Below are 11,162 nucleotides of genomic sequence, written 5' to 3' on the forward strand. Positions count from 1 at the left end.
AGCAGTTAAAAAAGAAGAAAAGGAAATGCCAGATACTGCTTTCTTGCAATTATTTTTTCTGTATTCCTATCCTAGCAAGTTTAATGGTTCACATAACCAAAACTCACCAATCTGCTACACAACACAGGTAGGGAAAGGAGGTGGCTTATGTTGTCAAAAACAAACTAAAGTGACCATATATCATTTATAAAGTCCCATTAAAAAGTTAAATAAGGTTTAGAAGGATTTAGAGTCTACAAGCAAACTTGTCAATTGATAAAAAAAACCAAACCAACCCTAACCAGACAGCGGCAACAATATTCAGTTTCCCATGAAACAAAACACTTATAGATTGAAGAGATTCCTTAAGTCTTCTTAATTCCATATCCATAATGTCTTCCTTTCTCCCTCCTCCCATCAGCAGGACCTAGACAGGGAATACATCTTCAGCAGAAGACACTAAAAGATGAAACTCACCTGTATGTCTTTTTTAACAGGTTTAGGCTTATTGTCCACAATTTTTTTTCTGAATTCAAGCAGCACTTCTTTGCAGTCTTCCAAGTGAACTTCTGGTTCCCAGGTATCATCATCAGAGGTATATCCTTTCCACCGTACTTTGTAGAGAATCTTACCCTGTAAGAAAAAACCCAACATTTAATACAACACAGCATATTATTGCATCATCTGCTCAATTTTTGGGGATCTCAGTGGATGTATCATTTTGTGTATAGAGAAATTAATATAACAGGAGTTCAACACAACGTTGACATAAGAATTCCCAGAATAATTTCCATCTGCAACACATACTGAACTGAGGTTGTAAAACGATTCAGTAGTTGAAGCGGTTTTATCCAAAATATTTGTGATATTTAAAATTTGTTCAGAATCACAGCTACAATGTACAGATAATAAATTTACGGTCATCTTACTAAAAATAGATCTTCTGACAGTTACGAGACTTTTTTTTTCTAAGTTATAGTATTTCTGCTATAAAAATTTCAAGGTTGAATTGCTTCTCTTTGCTGAAGAAGTTGATACAAAACCTCAAGATTTATAATGCGTTAACACCATTCGCTTAGTTTTATCTTGGAATTTGTAACTTATGTTAGATTAATAACTGATGCCACTTTTGATAAACTGAAATATCAACAATTAAAAAAAACCTAAACCCACCAATGAGATAAAGTTAAACCTAGACAAAATCTGAGTGTGTGCATCTCAGTGGAGTTAGCTACAAAAATTTTGGTAAAAGATCACATATGGAAGTCCTAGACCGATTGTTTCAACAGTATTTAACTTCACCGTAGGAAGAAATTGCATCTTTTAGTCTCCATCTTGTTTTCTCACTAGATTAGGAAGATTTTTAACGTTAAAAAAAAAAAAAAAGCATTCCACCAAATTATCTCTTGCCTTTCTCCTAAGTTAATTAAATAGTCTGAATTCTTCTGAAAGCTTCTAAAGTCTTCAAGAAGTCTGAAAGCTTCTCAAGATGGGCCTCCTTTTCTTGCTGAAAGGCCAGGCTTGTTAGCTTGGACCATGCATGTTGCTGATAAAGCCAGACAACTGGCAACCCAGGGCCTCTTGCACCAAGCGTAACTGAGAAGCAGAGACATGTCTGATAAAATCAATGTGGTCAATGTGTCACACAGACGTATGACAAAAGCTAGCACCACACTTAAGAAAATCCATTGTCCATTTAAAAAAAAGCTAATAATGAATTTGTGGCAACATAGCCATTCCTGAACTTCTTTTCTAAAAAACAAAACAAAACAAATACCAACCCCCCAAAAAGTATTAGCAAGTGCACCACCGAAAGCACCTTTGGAGAGGAAAAATAACAGTACCTCTTTCTATCGAAAATAGATTGATAATGCTCTGAAAGATCCTACGCTGCTAACCAAGCCCGGGAGAATGAAAGCTTCAAAAGAACTGTCATTTGACACTTACTATTGAATCTATTTATATCCGTAAATTTATGTTTTTGCCTGAGCACCATTAACCTTTGACCAAGTGTATATATATGCCATTAAACTCTAGCAATCAACTCGACTTGCAATCTTCTGTATTTTGCTTCACAGACATAAATAGCCTATAATCAAATACATGTGAGAAATGCCTGCTCACACCTAGAATTTAAAGAGGACAAAGTCGCTGAAGCAAAGGTATAGAAATTTATTATACAAAACAGCACTGAATCGGGTGCATCTCAAAGTAGAGGCACACACCCTTTTGGTTTCTTAGGTATCTTTATCCCAGCCGCCTGAGTTACTGTCTCCCTTCTCATTGGCTGAGAAGTTGGAGCTCACATTCTTCCCGACCGCCTAACCTATTATAGATAAAGCACATATATCTGTTCTACAAAATTATTATTCTAAACACCCCGCTATATGTTTGCCATCACCTGCTGTCCAATATTAGTGGTTACAAGTACTCTGGTGGTCATATCTTCATTAGTTACCCTCCAGGTGGCCTTCGTCCACTTATCAGTCTCCACTGTCCGTTGTCCACTTATCAGTCTTCACCATCCGTTGTCCACTTATCAGTCTGCCACCAATTTTTGGTTAGCCCTCACCTAGATAACACTTCACAATCAAGAACCCCTGGACAGCCCCAAGGCGCCTCCAAGGATCAGTTGGACACAAGGGATAAGACTCCACTATAACTGAACTACCTTTATCAATACAGACATGCTAACAGAGAAAAGGAAAAAATAATGTATCAATTAGCTGAAGCAAAATTCAGCCTGTTTCTCACATACATTAGCCTAATACTTCTCCTCTTACAATTTAGCTTAACCATACACTCTAGATTTAGGAACTACTTTTCAAGATCATGTTCACTTGTCTGTCTGTCTTTCTTCTGATGGATGTACTCATGAAATAAGCGAGCAGTGACTTTGGTTACAGTCACAGAATAACTGAGGTTATGAAGCAGCCTCAATGCCCTGCTCAAAGCAGGACCAACTATATCAGGCTGCTCAGAAACCTGCCCGTCAAGTGTATCTATTCATTTCCCTGTGTCCCAGCTTGTGTCCACTGTCTCACCCTTTCACTGGGCACCTCTGAGAAGGATCTGACTGTCCTCTCTACATCCTCCCTTTCAGCAGATACAGATACCCCTACGATCAGCCCTGATTCTTCTCTTCTTTTGGCAGCACAAACCCAGCTCTCTCAGCCTCCTGTGCTCCAGCTCCCTGAACTGTTTCATAGCCCTCCACTCCACGTGTCCACGTCTCTTCTGTCCAGGGAGCTCAGAACTTGACACAATACTCTGGGTGCATCTCAGCAGTGCCAAGAAGAGAGGATGAAGCATCTCCCTCCATCTGCTGGCCCTGATCTCAGGTGTGTGTCTTCTTTGCTGCAAGAACTGCTGACTGGTGTTCACGTCTGTGGGCACTCCCAGCTCCTTTCCTGCACATCTGCTTCCCAGCCAGCGGGCTCTCACCTGTGTCTGCTGCTACAGGGCTCTGCCACTTCAGAGGCAGGACTTCAGTTTCCTGTGGAGTCACTGTTACACCCTTGTAATTCAGGTACAAAATGAGTTAGAAGTCCTTTTTTAATTAATTTGGAAAGCTGGATAAAATAAAGTCTAATGCAAATGTAAGAGTATTTGGCTGTTTAACGGCTTTACATTCAGTACATGGAGAGTGACACAAAGATGTAGCTCAAGTGAAGACAGGAGACTGATCATCATACTAAAGATACATACACAGCCTACACAGCCAGTGTATATGTGTGTGTACACAGACACACACTCACCTGTCAACATTATTTTACTCAACATTGTTATTTCTTTCCTCTGTTCTCTACAGAGAATAGAACACTTTCAAGCATTTTTACACTGCTGTAACTTCCACAAGAACTAGTGACTGGCTAGAACCAACTCCTATTGAAAAGGAGTATCACCATGTCATTAAAGAGCAGTTAAGGTCCCCCCTGGGGAACCTCAGCAGCCTGTTGTTTCGGTATAACTGTAGTGCAGTATGAAAGGCTTTCTAGATATACTCAGAGGAAACATTTACAACCTTTTATTGCTTGTTCTCTTAAGTAGGACACCTTAATGTTTCACTTATCAGCAGGTCTCACACCCCAGCCCAATCCCATGCCAGGAGTGCTGTCCTTCATCCTACTACTACTACCAACTGCAGCAACACCAGGACTGAGAATGACAAGAGCTTCTCCAGCTCTGCTGCTTCTGCAGTTGTGACCCAGGAACACAACAACTGGACTTACGCTGCGCTGGAGAGTGGCCGACTCCCTGCATCTGCCTGGATTTTCGCTGAATTTTTTTAGAGTTGGAAGGGACCATAGAGATCAGACTTAGGAATCTGCAAGCTGGGAACCACTAGTCTAAACCAGACCCTATAAAATATAGTCCACTGATGGAACAGCTTTTTCCAGCCATTTCAGAAGCTGCGACTGGGTGCCAGTATCTGTCTCGCCCTGTCTTTGTGAAGCACCAGAGCACAGCTTCCCTGAAGAGCAACAGAAAGGTGAGCTGATGTGGTTGGAGCCCGTGCTACAAAGCTACAACCAGTGCGTACTGGGCAAGGCACATAAAGAAAGTACAGCTAATTACACTGACCCAGCCTGGAAACGTCAAGTGCATACAGCAAAGAACCTGCTGCAAAACGGACTGCTTGGAGGAGGAGGATGATCGAACGAGGGGATGCAACACACCTTTTTACCAGCACATGCAAACGACATTTTTAAAAGCCAGTACTTGATGCATTCTGGTACTCTTTTGAAGTGTGTGGAATGGTATGACTCCCCCTCTGCCCCTACAAGCAGAGATCTCAGGTTCCACCACCAGGAGAGGGAGAAAAATTTAAAAAAGGACTCCTTTTGCTTTCAACCCGATTGATTATTTTGACCAACACTTGATACAGGCAAAGCTGTAAATACTGTATTACCTCGAAAAAATAACATTCGTAAGCCATCAAGATATTTTGGGCAAGATGCAACCTAATCAAGAATTTTGTAGATATTTGCAGTGCTGTCATGATTTGAAGGTTCTCCAACCTAAAGGTTTCAAAATCTGGATGTTTTACTCTAAACAGATAGAATTGTGTACTATCACGTACCTGACTGAAGCCTAAAATAACAACCATGAAATAGTTAAAATAAAGAATTTTCAGACATAAAATAATTTTAAAAAACAGCTGTAAATATCTTTTTGTATTTGAGGTTTAGAAAATTTTAAAAGAACTTCGGTCAGTCTAGGCTGCTTTCAAAGAGAAGGGACAGTATTGCTGTATAAACGAAGCAGAGACCACCACAGCTAGTTATTTTAGTTGGAAGAAATCTCTCTTATTTTAAGAGATTTTTATTAGCCAGTAAACAGCCTCACTAAGCGTACCTTGAAACCCACCTCCAAGCTCTCCATTATACTCAATCTTGCCAATTTCTGCACTCATTTTACACCAAAGCACGACTGCAGTTCAGCCAGGAGAGCGAGGAGCAGTTTAACAACGCGAACCCCCAAACAAACAGTACCGATACCACAGCTTTAGCCTCCGCAGCCAGAGCTGTAAGATACAACAACCTCCCTTGCAGAATTACGCACAAGGCGTTTTAAGTCACAGTTATAACGGAACTACGATTTTCGCGCGGTAGGTCCAGGCAAACCTCCGGCGCTGCCCGCCCGCAGAGAGAGCCGGGGGAGAGGCCCCGGGCCCACCCCCCGCTGCCAGCGCTCGGCCCCGGACACCCCTCCCGGAGCCGCCGAAACCCGACCCCCGGCAGCCGCCGGGCCCCCTCAGGGGGCGCCCGGGCCTCCCGCCAGCCCCACCGCCGCGGCCTCCCTGAGGGACCCACCGCCCCGCCGCGCGCTCACCCCCTCGGTCTTCACGTCGAGGATCTTCTCCACCTCGAACACGTCCTCCTCCTCCTCGCTCTCGCCGCCGCCGCTGGCCTCCCCGCCGCCGGCTGCTGCTGCCGCCGCCGCCTTGCCAGCCCCGCCGCCGTCTTCCTCACCATCCCCGTCCTCCTCGTCCTCCTCCTCCGCCGCGGCCGCCGTCTCCTCCTCTTCCTCCGCCCCCTCCAGCCTGGCGGCCGCCGCCGCCTCAACCCCGCTCCCGGCCGCCGCCGCCGCCATTTTGGGCCGAATTTCAAACGACAACGGTGAAAAGCGGCTGCGACATCCACCGCCGGGCCAGGAGGGAGCGGGGCAGCGGCCCCAGCCAATCAGCGCCCCGACAGCCCGTGACGCGCAGGGGCGGGGCCCCCAGCCCGCAGGCCTCCCTGCGCTCGGCGGCGGGGGAGGCCCCAGCGGGGCGGCGGGATCCCGACGGGGCAGCCCCGGGGCGGGCTCTCCTCTGGCCCCGGGGAGCCCCGGGCCTGTCAGCGAGGGGTCCCCCGGCGTCCCCCGCTTCCGAAGCCTGACCAGGGCCCCTCCGGAGGAGGGAGGGGGTTCCCGGCGGCGCTGGAGGGCAGGCGGGCGCTGCTGCCCTGTCCGGTGACCGGGGGGGCCCGGCTTCTGCGAATAAAAAGACAAGAGTGCGCGGAGTGTCCCATCCAAAGGTCCCATTCCTTGCCCTCGGCCGCATGAAGTTCTGGGGAAACGCAGAAGAGACATGTAGATGGGCACCTGGTGAGAAGGTCCTGTTGGGGAATGGGGTTTCTCTCTAGGAGAAGAAAAAAACCTTTTAATTTTCAGAGTGTTTTGCATGTTGAAATGCAGAGAGAGCTGGGGCTGTGCAGCCTGGAGAAGGCTCCGGGGAGACCTTGTAACAGTCTTCCAGCACCTGAAGGGGCCTACAGGAGAGACAGGGAGGGACTCTTTATCAGGGAGTGTAGCAATAGAATGAGGGGTGAAGGTTTTAAACTGAAAGAGGGGAGATTTAGATTAGATACTAAGAAGAAATTCTTTACAGTGAGGATGATGAGACACTGGAACAGGTTGCCCAGAGAAGCTGTGGATGCCCCATCCCTGGAGGGGTTCAAGGACAGGCTGGATGGGGCTTTGAGCAACCTGCTCTAGTGGGAGGTGTCCCTGCCCATGGCAGGGGGGTTGGAACTCGATGATCTCTAAGGTCCCTTCCAACCTAAACCATTCTATGATTTTATGAAAATAATAGCTTGTTTTGTTTTGTTAATGTAACATGCAGGAGTGTGGCGTATGAAGAAATCACAGACTCGTAGGCCATGCAGTAAGCAAATCCAAAAATCCAATTCGACCATCTTTATTGATACACAGAGAGACTTATATACACCAAGACACAAACCTACTCCCCCCATAATGCCCAATGATGGACTTACAAAAATATTTTGTTACCTTCTACTGAGCTTATCACAATAACAATTATTCTACTATCAAGACAGGTTTTGGTTCCCAGTCTGTGGCTCTGTTTTTTGTCAGGATGTGTTCCAGGATGCAAAACTTGTGTTTCTCACTCCTCCCCTGCTCTCAAGGTCACTACTGGCACACACTGTTGCTCCAGATGCAAGTAAATCTTAACTATGGGAGTGACCTTTAACTGAGCCCACATCTCCCCCTCTTTTAAAGTTCAGAACATAAGTGGCTTTATCTAATAGTTCCTGAGGTGTGATACCCAGGAGATTCCACCTTTTTTGTTTATAAAGCATATTTTTCAGAGTAAGGTGAGAACGCTCTATAATTGCTTGACCAGTCAGAGAATGGGGAATACCTGTAAAGTGCAGGATACCCCACTCATCTCCCCCTCTTTTGTTAGTTAGAATAGAAATCAAAGCAAGGGTCATCACAACCTGGCACTGAATACCACACGTCTAATTAATTGAACCTAGGAACCCAAAAAGAAAGAAAATTAAACAAAAGAACAAAGCAGCTTCAAGTGTCTGTAATCACGTACTACAGTAAAAACTAACCACTCAAGAACACACTTAACCCTTTTTTGGTATTTTCAACTTCATCCTTAGGAAGTCTCACTAAATACCCTACACCATCTTTCCCTTGCCATTCACAAATAAAATTAACAGGTATGCATAATTCGGGTTATTTTCTAAAAGAATAATAGTCATATAACTTCCTAATGCTAAATCAACATGTGTAATACAGTTCTTAAAGAAAAGGTTTGTGCTTCTAATGAATACAAACTATCATTAAAGGTTACATTAGGATTACAAACTAATGCAAATACATATAAGAGAGAATGGGGAATACCTGTAAAGTGCAGGATACCCCACTCAGCTAAAAAAGTTTTTGTTTGTCTAGCAACATAGCCTGGCCCGTTATCAGTCTTAATTTTCTGTGGAATACCTAAAACAGTGATTGCATAGATCTGTTTTAATGCTAGAATGATTGTCTTTAGAATCCAAGGAATTTTGTCTTTGAGGATACAACCTCAGACATGGTCTCTGAGCCAATTGTTGCAAATCTTACAATTTTTGCAGGTTGCATGCTGGAAATACAGGACGAATATGGGATAATACCCTCCTCGTCGGTATTGCTTGGACTTGGCAAAGTGACCACAGTGTAATTAGTTTTGCCATTTAGTTTTAATCCAACGAGATGTAACTGAGCAGTAAAATTAATATAAGGAGATTGATTCTCAGGCCTAGTAACATTGGCCCATGTGACACACATGTAAGTCACTACAAAATATCTGGCTAGCCTTAAAGGAATTGTTAAGATCATCACAAGATGGTAGTAATAAAACTCCTCTCATCCATCTCGTATCATTATTATTTAAGGTGATGTTAGATCCCACCTAAACACAGGCAAGACATACATATGATAATGCGAGACACATTCAACATGATTAAACCTGAGGAAGATTAGAATCTTCCTTCTTATCTTTGTCTTGAGAGACATCTTCGACAGACTCTGCATTGGCAGGCTTGATATTTTTCACAGGTAACCAGTATGGTCCTGTGGATAAAGAAACCCAACCATAACCACGTCCCCATGCCAACAAGGGTACTGGACCCATCCATTTTCCTGACTGTAAGTCTTTATCAAATACAGTAGGCTTCATATTTGTCTGATCTGGCAAACCATATCACCATTGATTAGCAGTCAAATTGTCAGCACGCGTAAGATTCATAAAGTTCAGAACATAAGTGGCTTTATCTAATAGTTCCTGAGGTGTGATACCCAGGAGATTCCACCTTTTTTGTTTATAAAGCATATTTTTCAGAGTAAGGTGAGAACGCTCTATAATTGCTTGACCAGTCAGAGAATGGGGAATACCTGTAAAGTGCAGGATACCCCACTCAGCTAAAAAAGTTTTTGTTTGTCTAGCAACATAGCCTGGCCCGTTATCAGTCTTAATTTTCTGTGGAATACCTAAAACAGTGATTGCACGAAGCCAATGGCGACAGACATCTTTAGCCTTCTCTCCCCTGTGTGCAGAAGCAACAATAAACCCAGAAAAGGTGTCAACAGTAACGTACAAAGCAAAGAACTCCAAATGCAGAAATATGAGTAACATCAGTTTGCCATAGTTCATTGGGCTGCAATCCAGGAGGATTAGATCCAGTCTGTGTAGGAAGCGGCAGGAGACGCTGACAATCTGGACAGGCAGAGACGATTTCTCATGCCTGCTGCAGTGTGAGCTGGAAATCCTTGGAGAGTGCCTTGGCATTCTGATGATAAAATTCGTGGGAGAGTTGAGCCTGTTGAAGTTTCTTAGATACCACAACAGTCATAGCAAAAGGATCAGCAACAGCATTACCTTTAACCATGGGTCCAGGCAATGTAGTGTGAGAACGTAAATGAGACACAAAATAAGGATGAGCCCTCCGTGAAATCAATGTGTACAGTCTGGAGAGGAGATTAAACAAGTCCTGATTCGCAGCTTCCTTTAAAAAGGATTTTTCTAATCTTTGTATAATACCAAACACATAGGCAGAGTCAGTGACAACATTAAGGGGTTCAGCAGCAAATAAACTGAATGCATGGATAGCAGCTGCAAGCTCAACCGACTGAGTAGAACCTGACTGAAAAACAACAAGAGTGTTGCCACCCACGTGTGGCCTCTTGCCAGAGCAGTAAAATTAATATAAGGAGATTGATTCTCAGGCCTAGTAACATTGGCCCATGTGACACACATGTAAGTCACTACAAAATATCTGGCTAGCCTTACAGGAATTGTTAAGATCATCACAAGATGGTAATAATAAAACTCCTCTCATCCATCTCGTATCATTATTATTTAAGGTGATGTTAGATCCCACCTAAACACAGGCAAGACATACATATGATAATGCGAGACACATTCAACATGATTAAACCTGAGGAAGATTAGAATCTTCCTACTTGTCTTTGTCTTGAGAGACATCTTCGACAGACTCTGCATTGGCAGGCTTGATATTTTTCACAGGTAACCAGTATGGTCCTGTGGATAAAGACTTGAGGGAGTTAAGCAGACCGTGCTTCGGCAGAGTGTAAAGTATCCAACCATAACCACGTCCCCATGCCAACAAGGGTACTGGACCCATCCATTTTCCTGACTGTAAGTCTTCAGATCAGTTCCTCAAAGTTGCTGGCATCGCAGTCGACCTGCAGAAATTAATCTCACAAACATCTCAAGCAAAGTAGTTACAGTTTTTGAAAATGAATGAGGAAGGAAAATCCATTCTAGTACTAATAGCTGTTGTTCCTTTTCATCCCATTGACCAATAAGCGCATATGGCTGAAAAGAATTAGGGATTAAAAATAGACGAACAGGTAAACTTAAACCATACCTGGATGCAAAGGCTGTATTAACCCTTTCTGCTACAATCTGCAATGCTTGCGAAGCTTCCCCGGTAATTGATCTCGGGGATGACAAATCAGAATCGCCTTTCAAAAGGCCAAACAGGGGAAATAATAATTCTGTAGAAATCCCCAATAAAGGCCGTAGCCTATTAATGGTTCCAAATAATTTTTGTAGCTCATTCAATTTAGTTACTGTATTGACAATTTGTATGGGTTGTGGAATAATTGTTTTATCTAAGATTTGCCATCCCAGATATCTCCAAGGTGGTATAGACTGTACCTTCTCAGGTGCTATCCGCCTTGGCATCCTGATGATAAAATTCGTGGGAGAGTTGAGCCTGTTGAAGTTTCTTAGATACCACAACAGTCATAGCAAAAGGATCAGCAACAGCATTACCTTTAACCATGGGTCCAGGCAATGTAGTGTGAGAACGTAAATGAGACACAAAATAAGGATGAGCCCTCCGTGAAATCAATGTGTACAGTCTGGAGAGGAGATTAAA

At 43.7% G+C, this 11,162-nt stretch overlaps 1 protein-coding gene across 1 annotated transcript in view; it reads right to left on the reverse strand.

The window, feature by feature from the left end:
• MPHOSPH8 (M-phase phosphoprotein 8) overlaps positions 1-6,130 on the reverse strand; it is a 26,759-nt gene extending 20,629 nt beyond the window's left edge. Inside the window, exons 1-2 of the mRNA XM_014965837.1 lie at positions 5,815-6,130; positions 457-612 (exon numbers count right to left, since the gene is read on the reverse strand). Coding sequence (XP_014821323.1) covers positions 457-612; positions 5,815-6,075 — 417 coding nt within the window. The 5' untranslated portion in view covers positions 6,076-6,130. The remainder of the gene's footprint in view (positions 1-456; positions 613-5,814) is intronic.
• Positions 6,131-11,162: the final 5,032 nt, after the last annotated feature.

Source organism: Calidris pugnax, unplaced genomic scaffold (genome assembly GCF_001431845.1).
Source record: "Calidris pugnax isolate Ruff unplaced genomic scaffold, ASM143184v1 scaffold20, whole genome shotgun sequence".
Classification (NCBI taxonomy): domain Eukaryota; kingdom Metazoa; phylum Chordata; class Aves; order Charadriiformes; family Scolopacidae; genus Calidris; species Calidris pugnax.